General features: G+C 35.6%; 1 protein-coding gene across 17 annotated transcripts in view; it reads right to left on the reverse strand.

Moving 5' to 3' along the window:
- The window catches only part of DST (dystonin), a 415,236-nt gene that overhangs the window by 10,894 nt on the left and 391,598 nt on the right, over positions 1 to 12,744 (reverse strand). For all 17 annotated transcript variants that reach the window (XM_037519891.1, XM_054698893.1, XM_037519898.1 and 14 more), the window contains 9 exons: positions 11,532 to 11,726; positions 10,925 to 11,053; positions 7,787 to 7,930; positions 6,953 to 7,141; positions 5,429 to 5,558; positions 3,402 to 3,565; positions 2,540 to 2,702; positions 875 to 1,029; positions 625 to 699 (listed from right to left, as the gene is read on the reverse strand). In XM_037519891.1, coding sequence (XP_037375788.1) covers positions 625 to 699; positions 875 to 1,029; positions 2,540 to 2,702; positions 3,402 to 3,565; positions 5,429 to 5,558; positions 6,953 to 7,141; positions 7,787 to 7,930; positions 10,925 to 11,053; positions 11,532 to 11,726 — 1,344 coding nt within the window. The remainder of the gene's footprint in view (positions 1 to 624; positions 700 to 874; positions 1,030 to 2,539; positions 2,703 to 3,401; positions 3,566 to 5,428; positions 5,559 to 6,952; positions 7,142 to 7,786; positions 7,931 to 10,924; positions 11,054 to 11,531; positions 11,727 to 12,744) is intronic.

Raw genomic sequence — 12,744 nt, forward strand, 5'->3', positions numbered from 1 at the left:
TTAAGTTAAAATTCAAATATGGAGATGAACTTTTTTCAAAAATGAAAAACGCTTCATTTCTAAGTAATATACTATTAGGGAAACTCAGCACATTTCCAATCCAGCTACTATGTGAAAGATGTTCCAAAAAACAGAAAAGTTAGAGAAAGAGTGATGAAATCACATTGGTCTTCAAGTAATTGTTTTGAAGGTGAACTGAGTTACTGAGAATTTGAATAAAAGAAAAAATTACTGCACACTTGGAAAACACTGTCTTTTTTATGTTTATAAAAAATGATCCAACATTTTAAATTGTGTGGTTCTAGATTGAAACAGCTTTGTTATTGAAAATCTGAGAACTTACCTTGAATCACAATAAAATATTTTATAAATAATAGAAGCAACCTAAATAAGACATGTGATTCCTTACTTTTATTCTTAAAAGTAATGTACGTGTTGTAAACATCAAAGGTAAGTCATAATACATAAAATGGAGACTAATTAAAAATGACAAATTTCATATACCATTAAATTTGGTGTCAGATAAACATAAATAATTAGCATTCTTGTAAAAATGCTTATCAAATCATATACAAATTTCTATTTTAATCATTAAAAGAAGTGAAAGTTATTTTGAAAACTTACCCTGTATTTGTTATCTCCAATCTGTTCAACTTGAAATCGTTTTGCACATTTACATTTTGCTACTTGCCTTGTCACCTGCCAAAAACAATGATGAAATAGCCACTTTAAAGTTAATATGCTATAGTGGAATCCTTAAAGCCTTAATCTAAAATCTAAACATGGAAATAAATAAAGTGGCTGCATGAACTGCACATGATACCTGGGCAGAACACACTATTATTGTTGTAGGTGATAGAAAGATAATGAGTACCTCATCTTCAATTTTGTCAGCATCAGTGATAGGTTTATACGCGTCTTTATTTGGATGAAGGGCTGCTACAAATTCATAGTAGTCAATATATCCATCACCATCTCTGTCAAAGATATCTGCAACTGCACTCATCTCCAAGCGACTGGTTGGGAACTCTGAGATTTTCAAAACAATAGTAAGTAGTGCTATTGAGGCATAAATGACAAATAATATTTTAATATACTTAAAGTAAACACCATGATGACATGATGTATGTATACATTGTGAATGGATTTCTCCCATCTAGTTCATTAACACACGCATCACCTCACATATTAACCTTTCTTTGTGTATGCTACTCTTTTAGCAAACTTCAAATATACACTACAGTGTTATCAGCTGTAGCCATCATATGTTAGATCTTCAGACCTTACTCATGTTATAGCTGAAAGCTTGTGCCCTTTACCAACCTTTCTTTACTTCCTCCACCTCCCAGCCTCTGGCAACACTGTTTTATTGTTTGTATTTTTTTTTTTTTAATTTAGACTCCACATATAAGTGGTAATTCAGATACCTTTCCTGAGTATGGCATACTCTATATGAAAATTTATAAGGCCTGCTATTTAATGTAAAATTTGACAAAAAAGGATTTGTTTTTAAAAAGAGTGCATATTGAACTTGTTAATTCTGCCACAAGATATTCTTAATTATACTTTTGTGTGGCTAGTTAAGTGATCAGCGTGATCAAATATGTTAAAATAATTTTTAGGGCCTCCCTTGTGGCACAGGGGTTATCAAGTGCTATCAAGCTACTGCCAGCCACTGCAGCATGAGTTCGATCCCCAGCCAGGGAGCTAACCCACATGGTGCAGAAGACTTCTCCTGTCTCTTCTGCTGCTCCCCTCAGCAGTGTATTTCAGTAGATCCACCTGTTCTGCTTCCCACCCTGTCCCTGGTAAATCCTCTCACCCCGTGCACCTCTGACCTACTGCCCAGTTCTTGTATGCATGAACAAATAAAATAAATCTAGAAAAGATAATTTAAAAAACTTATTTACATCATAACAAATCATTATATATGCCACCTAAATTTATTTTTAATTACAATTCAGGTGAATCATATGAAACAGCTATTTTTCTAAGTTAAAAACTGTTTAATATTAGCAAATTTCATATAGTTCAACTACCACTTTACTTAAGGAGTAATTTATACAAAATTTACTTTAACAATGACTTCTAGTACCATCTGTCAAAGAAATCACATGACTGAACCATCCAACCAGGTGACATACATTTTAAGAATTTTAAGGTATTCTAATTTCCTACTATTGATAATGTTAGATCAGAATGTGAATTAGAACTAAAAAGAGTCACTAGCATTTATTTTTCATTATGTGGCAGACAACACAATCCAAGCAGCAAGTATTTTTCATCTTACTATACTAATGAGGACACAGCTTCAGTGGAGGGATGTCCTATATCCATGGTTACACCATTAGTAAATGTGCCTGAATCCAAAGCCACAGTTTTTACCAAGGACACTTTTGTTTTTGAGGGTTGTGACTTTTATAGCCAAAGTTAAAGCCAATGCTTTATTAGAACACAAGTTTACTTGCTCCACAGTTTTAAACAGTGCTTATTTTCTTTAAAAATTACATCAGTTATAGCCACCTCTCTGGGGACTTACTTGAGGAAAGAATTCCATCAATAAATTCTTGTCGAGTTATTTTCCCATCCTGATCTTTATCAATTCTTCTGAAGAAGTCCATCACTCGAGATTTCTTGTGATTCATCCACCGCATGTATTTTTTGCGCCAGATATCAAAATCAAAGTTAGCAAATTCCCTCAGCTGAAAGGGCAAAAGGTATTTCAGTTGAGTTAATGCTTAAATTACATCTTATTCTACATGAAGATTTTTAATGATTTTCTAAACAATACACACATCTTTCCCACTTTAAAAAAAGGAAGGGAATTCAGAAACATTTTCCTATAAAGTTTAAGTTCATTATTGACTGATTTTTCTTTACAGAGGAAACAAAACTCCTCCAAAAGTCCAAGTAAACAAACTTGTAGTGGCAGGTCACAAAGGTGGGCTGCCCCAAAGTACACAGGCCCACTCAAAAGCACTCATCTAATCTCTCAGTGTTCTCTACTCTACTCTCTTAGCTCCTCTAGACATCTAAAAATTTCCCAATTTTCGAATCTGAAATTTTAAATCTCAGATCATCTGAATTACAAATTATTATATTTGCCAGGTAATGCCACCAGCAAACATAATGTCAAGCTGGATCTTTTCTTAAGGAGTCAGATTCTGATTATGTTAAAATATATTTTTGGCTTTGATTCCCCATATCCAAGTCCCATATGTCAGTTTTTTGTTCCCCAGAAGACATACATATTTGTGTTACTAATTTTAGAAATAAAATATGTACACAAATAGCAAGGGTGTACTTATTATCAGAAAAGTTAATAAATCAAGATTTGGGGAATGTGTTATGACGAATATGGACAGATGAAAATAAGGTAATGAATATATGAGTTCTCTAACCTCCTCTAGTCTGTCCAAGGCATCATTAAGCTTCCTCCTCCTTTCCAGTGCGAGGAGCCAGACTTGCTGCCACTTGCTCACCAATAAGTTGACCCTGGGATTCTTGGTTTCAATTTGTGTCTGTGATCCAGAGGGATACAAGCTTGACGCTGGAAAGCGTTTTCCTGTTAAAATATAACTCTCATTAAGATGGCAAAGTTTTCCAGAGTTCTGAAAATATGTTAAGGCTTGACCTTTATTGTTCCTAACTAGAACCAAATCAACTTAAAACTACTGGGTATAAAAGTAAATTCTAATTTAGATGATGTATAATGTTGAGCTCCAAATGTGTTTTACTCATTAAGGTTCATACACTATTCAGAAAAATTAGAGAAACATGTCTTTATTGGAGCATTTAAAAACTGGGGAGTTTTCTCAATGAGTTTATGCTTAAAACAGCTGTCAGCTTAAAACCAGTGTTATTTCAATGACAATGAAGCACCTTTGTGATCCTTCTCTTTGTTAAGGCATGATAAAAGAAATCTCCCAGGGCAGTAAGATGTAGCTCAGACTCAATTACAGCAAACCCAGCTGTCCTTTTTAGAGAGTATGGCTGAATGGAGGGCAGCAGAGGGTGGGAGACAGTGAGTATTCATTAGAGTCAGAGCAAGATATTTCACAAATCCCCAGTTGAATATGGAAGTGTGTGTATGGAATTCCAGCTTTCTTCCGAGTCCATTTTTCACTGAGATTGTGTGTTTCCCATGTGTAATCACATACCCAAACTTAATGCCTTACTGAAGTTTTCTCCATCTTTCTGGCAATTTTTCCCAAATTTCTCAATTGCACAAAAGAATGATCTCAATAATTTTCCTCATCTAATTAAGTAAATAAATGTGACCTAGAGAAATTAGTGGCCTAAGATCATACAAGCTGGGATTTGCCCAGAATTCCTAACCCTCCTCACAGGGCTACAGAGAAATATCAACAGCTAATATTCATTGAGCATTTCTACATGCTTAGAAATATGGCAAGCATTTCAAAGGCTTTAGCTCATTTAATCTTCACTACAAGCCAATGAAATTATAATTATCCCATCTTACAGATGGGGAAATTGAAGCTCAAAGAGTTAAAGTAACTTGTCCAATGCTACATTTTCCAACCAGTGAGGGGTGGGGATGGCCAAGGAGTCTGTCTCCAGAGTTCTTAACATATTTTTACCTTACCTTTCCTTTGTGTTTATCACAGTAACTACTATAGTTGTGGGATCATGTTTGTTTGTTTTTTTATTAAGGTGCCAGTCAGAAATAAAAAAAATGTATTAATATGATATAAATTGTGCTTTTAAAAAAATCTTCGCCAATGGGCCTCCCTGGTGGTGCAAGGAGTTAAACACCGCACTGTGAAGCAATCTGCAGCCTCTGCAGCACAAGTTCAATCCCCGGCCAGGCGGGAACAACCCACATGGCACTGCAGACCTCTCCTGACTCACAGACCTCTCCTGACTTGCCCGCAGCTCCCGTCAGCAGAGTATTTCAGTCAGTCTGCCTTTTCTGTTCCCCGTTCTGTCACTGGTGAATCCTCTCACCCCCCGCATCTCTGGCCTGTACCCCAGCTCTTGTATGCAAAAATAAATAAATCTCAAAAAAAAAAAAATCTTCGCCAAGATAGTTACTATTATGTACAATGTCATTTCATTGGGTTGGGTAACATTTCTATTGCATTCAGCTTTAAGGTTATTTATACAGTAAATGCAAAATAAGACAAATCAAAGGGGGTGATGATTTCTGTTCTTGTAAATTTTTCCAATTACTTCTAGTTAATCTAGAAGATATATTTTAAGCAAATAAAGTGACATATAGCTAAATGAGCTATATCTTTTAATGTTTAATAAATTGATATATTCTTGAACCTATGTATTCTTTCAAGAAACCTTTTATGGTAGAGAGCTCATGTAGAATCAACAATTGCTCTCAGATTTCAAATAAAAAAAAATAAAACTTCCATTCTTATCCATTTGATTTTAAAGAAACTTAGCCACTGCTTACTTCCTGCTCGCCCCTTATCCAAGACTGGAATATGGGACTGTAGTGAAGAAGGATCAGCTGCTCTCCTCTTATAGGTCTTGGTAACTTTATCAACATCAGGCTGTTTTCTGGTCATTTCTTCCATGAAGGTCTTAAATGAAAGAAATAATGTCAATTAAGGATCAGTATACCAGAGAAAACCATCTTTGGACATGAACTAAAAACAAAAGGTTAGAAGAGCCATGCTAGCAATATTATGTCTGAAAATGAATAAATCATTATGTTTTAAGCCCTAGGGGGGAAAAAAACTAAGTCATCATAACATAGCACTGACTCATTTAAAAAAATGCAAATGTTATAGCTGGTAAAGGGAACAAATCAAAAACAAAATAATTTGTTGCAGTGTGAAGACCTTCATGTAGTTGTAAATAATATAACCTATCTGTACACCTAGCAGGACCAAAACTCTTCCTACAGAATCTTAAACTGAGCATTTGTCTGCAAAAATGTTTGTTAACTGGGAAGGTCTCCAGACTTTTCTGTGATACATTTCAACTAAATATTTGAAATATTTAAGATGGCTTTGATATTTAGTGACATAGGGCATCCACATTAAATGTGGATATATTTTAAATATTTCCATCAAAAAAATGTGCTATGCCCAAGAAGGTAGAAATTTTAAAAGGCTTGACTCTTTTGCTATTTCTTATCTTGTCTCCTTGGGTTTATTATTATAGCTGACTAGGTATCCCTACCTCTGGAATATGTGGCAAAGGTAGAGACAAATGAACGTGAAGTAACATTTCTGGACTATTTGTCACATAGTTAGAGAAATCCTCATCACTTTTCTGTCTCTGACCACAGAGAACATGATCTGAGATCATGTTATTATAACAAGGCTCTTATAGAGATGGATATCCTATACTTTTATTAAAACAGCAATGTTAACTGTTTGAATAATGAAGACGACATTTAATGATTCTGTTTGCAAATGTACATTAAACAAAACAACTGGCAAACATGAAAATCAAACTTAGGTGTGAGGCCCATTACATCAGATATTTAAAACAGGTAGCATAGACAGAGGGAGTTTTCCTGAGATGATGATATGTTCCCTTGTAGATAGAATATATCTGAAGTACTGGTGGTCATCTTGGGAGGTGCTTAGCAGAAGACAGTAAAAATGCAAACATAGAACAATAAAACAACATTCCAGTTGAAGCCAGAGAATGAGTGAGTGAGATTGCCAAAAGAGGGAACGAAACGAAAGGAATGGAGAGTTGACATTTACAAAGCAGAGGTTGAGCAAGGAGCCAATCTGAGACAGTGCCACATGAGCATAACTTCAGAGAGGCTGTAAAATAAAGAATTTAAGGAAGTTGACTGAGGGAGAGACAAGACCATCAAAATAAAATAATTGTGAAGAGAGAAGTTTTCCAGCAGTGGTTCCATTAGAAAATCAGTTGAGGAGTGCACTTGAGGAAGTGAAGGTACCAAGAAAGAAAGTTTCTGTGAAGACAGGGTATAGGATTATATTTACTGTACCTGGTGCTCGGCAATGAGGGCTTTCACTTCTTCAATTTCCTGGGGGATGACTTCTTTATCCTTATCAGTAAGTGTAGTTTCAGCCCATTGCAGCCAAGCCAACAAAGCTTCCAACAATTCCTGTTTGGCCCTGAGTCCAGCCAGAGCACTTGCTAATCTCTGTTGATGTTGTTTAGCCCAGGCCAGCACCTGTTGGAGAAACAAACACTTCTCTATATTTCTTCCATTTTAGTGAATATTTTAAGTTGATGTAAAATACACAATTTTAAATGTAAATTAGGATCATCCCAGGCTAGAAAATAATGCTTCTAGTCTTTCTAGACCCTATTATTAACACCAAGGTTCAACTTGTGGAGGTTATGGGAGCCCTGTATAAAGCCTGTCACCTTTGAGGTTGAGAGGTATACCCAAGAGATCAGGTATGCTTACTCTACAAAGCACAGAATGGAAATAAAAGTAGCTGTAAGATATGAAATACAGAATTCATTCACCTCATGCATGCATTTCATTCTCCAAACACATGTTGCTCTGAAATACTGTTCAACTGCTGGACTATTCCACAGCCATACTGTGGAAGATGTACAAGTTATATAAGAGAACCACATAGTCTCCTTTTCTGTTTCAGGGACAGAGCTGTAAAACTCCTTTCACTTTTGAAAGAAAGGTGGATTGCAGAGACCAGTAATACACAGAGGAAAAGTATTTTACAGAAAATTGTTTTGTGCAGAGGCCCCGGGTTCCCACAGCCATGCATGCATCTTTACTGCTGAAGTTTCCCACACCCCCTGACACTCACAGCTACACTGCTCTAAAGATGACCTCAGACACACTGACCTCCTCAAACCTGGCCCTGATGATTGTTATCCAGTGCTTAATGGTGGTGATGGAGTCAGGGTGGCAGATGGCCAAAACAGCATCTCCCATGCTGGTGGCTTTATTTAGTGCAGCTCGTTTTTCTTCCAGTTTTTTCATGAATTCCTACAACAGAAAGAAAGACTTCAATTAGTTGCTGGCACCAGCTGAAAACAAAACTCTGGTGACGTTCATTTGAGCTAAACAAATAAACAAGAATCTCAATTGGCTTATTCACAGCTAGAAATAATTCACTAATTGTGGGATTAAGAGAGAATGGACAACAGTAGGAAATAGTAGTTTCTAATATGTGATTCAAAATACGAGTCTAGGATAATTGGGAGCGACAGTAATATCAGCGATAGAAATTACGTTTAGTGCAAAAAAATTCTAATCAATAAGACAAGGGGCTTAAGTATTTAAAACAGCATTAACTGTGGCAGGAAAGACAGGAATATGTAGCAAAAACTACCAAGGAAGGGCGAAGGCTGGGCTAATAACTATAAATGTTTGGGGGGGTGTATGTGAGTGAGAGGGCCAGATGTCAAGGCAGGAGAGTGGAGGGGAGGCTGGAGGGAGTGGGCCTGACAGCATATTGGCTTGTGGAACTGTCCCTTTCAAAGGTCAACAAAGAGTCACTCTCTGCATTGGCAGGATGAATAAGCACCAGGCTTCCAGAGGCTTTTGAATCAACCTTTCAACAAATGCCTCATATGAATAACTGTCCTTTTAACCTTCAGAACTGTATCCATAAATGCATGTATTATAGAACTCTGAAAGTGTGCTTAAAGAAACAGGGCCTTTGCCTTAAAAAATGTGACGTTTCCAAAACTTCACACTGAATATCAGGCATGCCCAGACATCCCAATCTATCTGGACCCTGCTCTAAAACTGGCAGGATGCTAGGGGCTGCAGACATGGCCGACACTATGCCATACATGCCATGTGACCACGGCGACCATATAAACTACTGATGTTAACTATAATGTCTATTGTACTTCTGTTTTACTCTCTGAGGCGGTTCTGTTACATATTTCCTATGCTGGCATTCTACTGTGTTAAAAGCATTTGTATATATACACATCTAGTAGATTCTAAGGTCCACAAGAGCAAAAGATTGTGTCTTATTATTTTGTGTCTCAGATGAATAAATGCTTTTAATCCTTTTATTTACATATTTACTGCTATGGGGTCAAGGTTCAATTAATAATACATTCTGCTAGCATGACCTACTTTTTAAATACCATGACCTACTTTAAACAATATCTTAATTGCCCCAATATAGGCCCTTTTTAAGTGAAAGGAAAAAAAAAACTTTTACAGGGAAGAGAATATCAGAGGTTATTAACACACGACTTTTTCAAGAAGACAGATGATCTGATCATTTACTACAGTGAGAACTGCTGGACTCTACACCAAGAACAGCTAGAGACCATCTCAGAATGTTGTGGACCAGACTATTAACTATCCCTGTAACATTTTGTGCTTTTCAAAGCCTGTCTCAGTGCTACCTGAGAGATTTATACTTACATGTGAAACTTGCTGTTTTTAGAAAGTGAATTAGACTGAGAAGTATATAATTCTGGGGCTATGAATTAAATATTCTGTTTTTCTTATATTTGTGTGTATTTGAAAGGAAACAGAGGAAATGAAAAGAATAAATAATGTTATGTTACTATAAAGGAGCCCTTAAAAATTATATGTAATCTCATGGTATATAAAATAAAGATATTTTGTTATAAAAACAATTTTTCCTACTCTGAATACTTGTTCTTCTGATACTTCTTGGGGTTTCCTCTCCTGTTGTTAAGGGTGGTGATATACAAGTTGCTACCTTTTTGTAGGGTAGCAGATTTGTACCCTGAACTTGGAGGGGCCACTCTGAGACCAAATCCAGTGTTAGCAGAACTCACTGTCAACTGATGATTGGCCAACAATAAGATTTTCAAAATATTGACTAAATTCAAAAATTGCAGTAAATCTGATGTAATTTTTCTATTCCTACATTCTAACTTTAAATATTATTGGGAACAGTTTAGTACTCCATATGTAATACAAACGCATTATTGTATTGATGAAAAGGCAATATTAAATTGCTATAGGGTAGGCCACCAATCGCTGAGTGAAAAGTCATTAAAATGACACAATAAGACATGTCTTATTATGAAAATTCATGCTACACTAGAATTAATGACGTGTTTTTAACTTTAAAAGATGAGATTATTTAATGGTACTAAACAGATCTTTTAAAGCTAACCAGGAAATTTATTAGGAAATATTGATATCAACACTACATTGAGTGCATTGCAAATTGAGTGCACTGCAAACATTGCAAATTGAGTGCACTGCAAACAGCATTGCAAATTTCTGACTTTTAGAGACAGAGTTTACAAAATATCTGCTAAGTGATCTGGACCCCTCTTTAAAGTATTTTGCTAGCTCTATGCATTGTTATAGGAAAGATCTTCACCTACACACTCAATGATCATATTTTTACCTAGTTAATTCTTTAGTGCTATATCTATGTATACAACTCATTTTAAAATTTATAATTTATACAACGGTTAATTTCTAAAACAGATTTTAAGAAGGTTCTTGATTAAAAACAGGTTTAAAAAAGGTTAAGAAAACATAAGCATAAAAAAACAGGGACTTAAATATAAAATTTGGAGACCAGCTGTTAAATCACTTGCTTGTCTTGCATACAAAGGTTAAAATTATTAATTTACAATTCTAATGGTATACATTTTAAAATGTCAGATTGCTCATTAAGGAAGTTTCATCTTTGAAATGCATAGAAAAGTACAACAAAATTGAACTATTTTGGTCAGACGCCAAATAACTCACTACAAAAATCAATGTGTTTCCAACAGCTAGAAAAACAGTGACTAATTTTAGAATAATCATCTTCTTTACAAAGAAAATATAGGAAAGATAGCTCTGCATAAGTATGTAGGTACCTGGGGACATACCTATGTAAGCAAGGAGGATAAGAACAATTCTCAGACGTATCAAATCTTTAATTACTTTTCAGGAAAGTAAACATTTGCAACCATAAGTGTGGTTTCTCTACTTTGTTTGATTTTATCATTTGTGTCACTTAGCATTTATATAACTCACTTTATGCTGATCAATGAGAGTCCGAAGAGCATCCTCATCATCTGGGAGAACACCATGGAAACGAAGGGTCTGTTCCGCCTCAGCCAGCCATTCCAAGAGGGCATGTACCACCGAGTGAAATTCCTCTGCCTAATAGTTCATACACATGCCCCAAAAAAGATCCCCCAAGATGCTTGTTAGATTTCTCCTCGCAATGAAAAAAAAATTCAATTTAAATTGATTAATGTTATACAATATTTCCATTAAAAAGACATAGATATATGCTGTTACATTTTGCAAATGTGAAAAACCTCTAGTATATCAAAAAGACCTAAATGAAAAATAATTCACCATTTTAATAATCTGATTTTAGATGAATGGCAACCATCATCATACATTCAAGCTGAAAAATTACTTAAGCAGCACTTTCATGTGAAAATTAGAAACCTCCCTCTGAGTATTTTCAATTCCTGGGGGACAGTTAGGAGGAAGGACCAGGGCAGTTTCCTTCTTCATGACTGTCTTGGTCAAGAAATGAAGAGTTTCACACAGTTTTTTATGACAGCAGTCCTTGCTGAGGCTTCAATGCCTTTCTCCCTATATCCAGCTAAAATGTATAGGACTTTACCTGACGCAGAGCTGCTTCTAGCCGTGTTTGCTTTGATATAGAAAGTGCACACACAGTCTCCCAGCGTGTGCTTAATTCCTGCATCTGGACTTTGACCCAGGAGGAGTCATCTCTGCTACCTTCTATGAGTTCTCTGGCTGAGCGCTTCAGGGCCTGCACACTGCTTGTCCTCTTCCCCAGTTCTTTTTGGAAGACCTAAGACAAGCATATTTCTTTAAATTAATTTTCAATTACAAAACCCAAATTGTAAAAAACATTGCTTGAAATATGTATGTGTATATAACCTCATGCACAAATCTCTAAGACCTACAGTTTAATAACCCATATATTCTGCAGAATTTTCAGAGGAACAGTCTTGCATAAATTTTTAAGAACTCAGTCTTATATAAATTCTGCAAATAAGCTAATTTTTAAAATGACACAATGAATTTAAATAATGGTACTTTATTTGATACTTTATATGGCGTTCCCAATTCCTCCCAAATCATTAGTGTGATTGCCAAGTAAGATGGTGGCTACTGCAGTATTCTTAATTAGTAAATATATCTGAGAGACTAGCAGATAACTAAGCAACCCTTAGGTACTTCATGGGGTTCCTAGAAATTAATGGCAGGGAATCACACAGGAGGTTGGCACACAGTCCATTTTTTTCTATAATATGCTTTCATCTTTCACAGCATCCTGAGTGTCAAATTTTAGATACTTAAATCCTTATCTGTCATCTTGAAGGGTTTTTTTTTCTGCCTAGTTTTGACGAACTTAGATATACCAGGAATTAAACTGGCTTTTTTTTATCCACAGACTTAATGCAAGAAACCAGCCCATGGCACTTCATTTCTGATCCAAAAGTGTATATGCAAGTAGATCTTTCAATAACCTTATGTTCAGAATAAAGTTAACTTATTTGTCTAAAAAGTCACTGCATATGAATATTACCAAGTACATTTTATCATTTTATAGTTTTGGCTATATCCAATGGCTTTCTAGTCTGATAGGCAGATACACGTTAATACACAGTGTGGTAAGTTTTTTGTTGATTTTATTCTTTAGTGTTACATGAGATGTGCCTGCAGACAGACTTACACAGACATACCCAAAGGCACACATGCACAAACACATGCATAGAAGGCACAATGTCTAAATAATCTATTTGTGGTAGTATTAATCCAATAATTCTGAGTAGACTTTCCAATGTACTTTGTATACTTAAACT

This window comes from Talpa occidentalis, unplaced genomic scaffold (assembly GCF_014898055.3).
Source record: "Talpa occidentalis isolate TD23 unplaced genomic scaffold, MPIMG_talOcc4v2.1 talOcc4.2, whole genome shotgun sequence".
Classification (NCBI taxonomy): domain Eukaryota; kingdom Metazoa; phylum Chordata; class Mammalia; order Eulipotyphla; family Talpidae; genus Talpa; species Talpa occidentalis.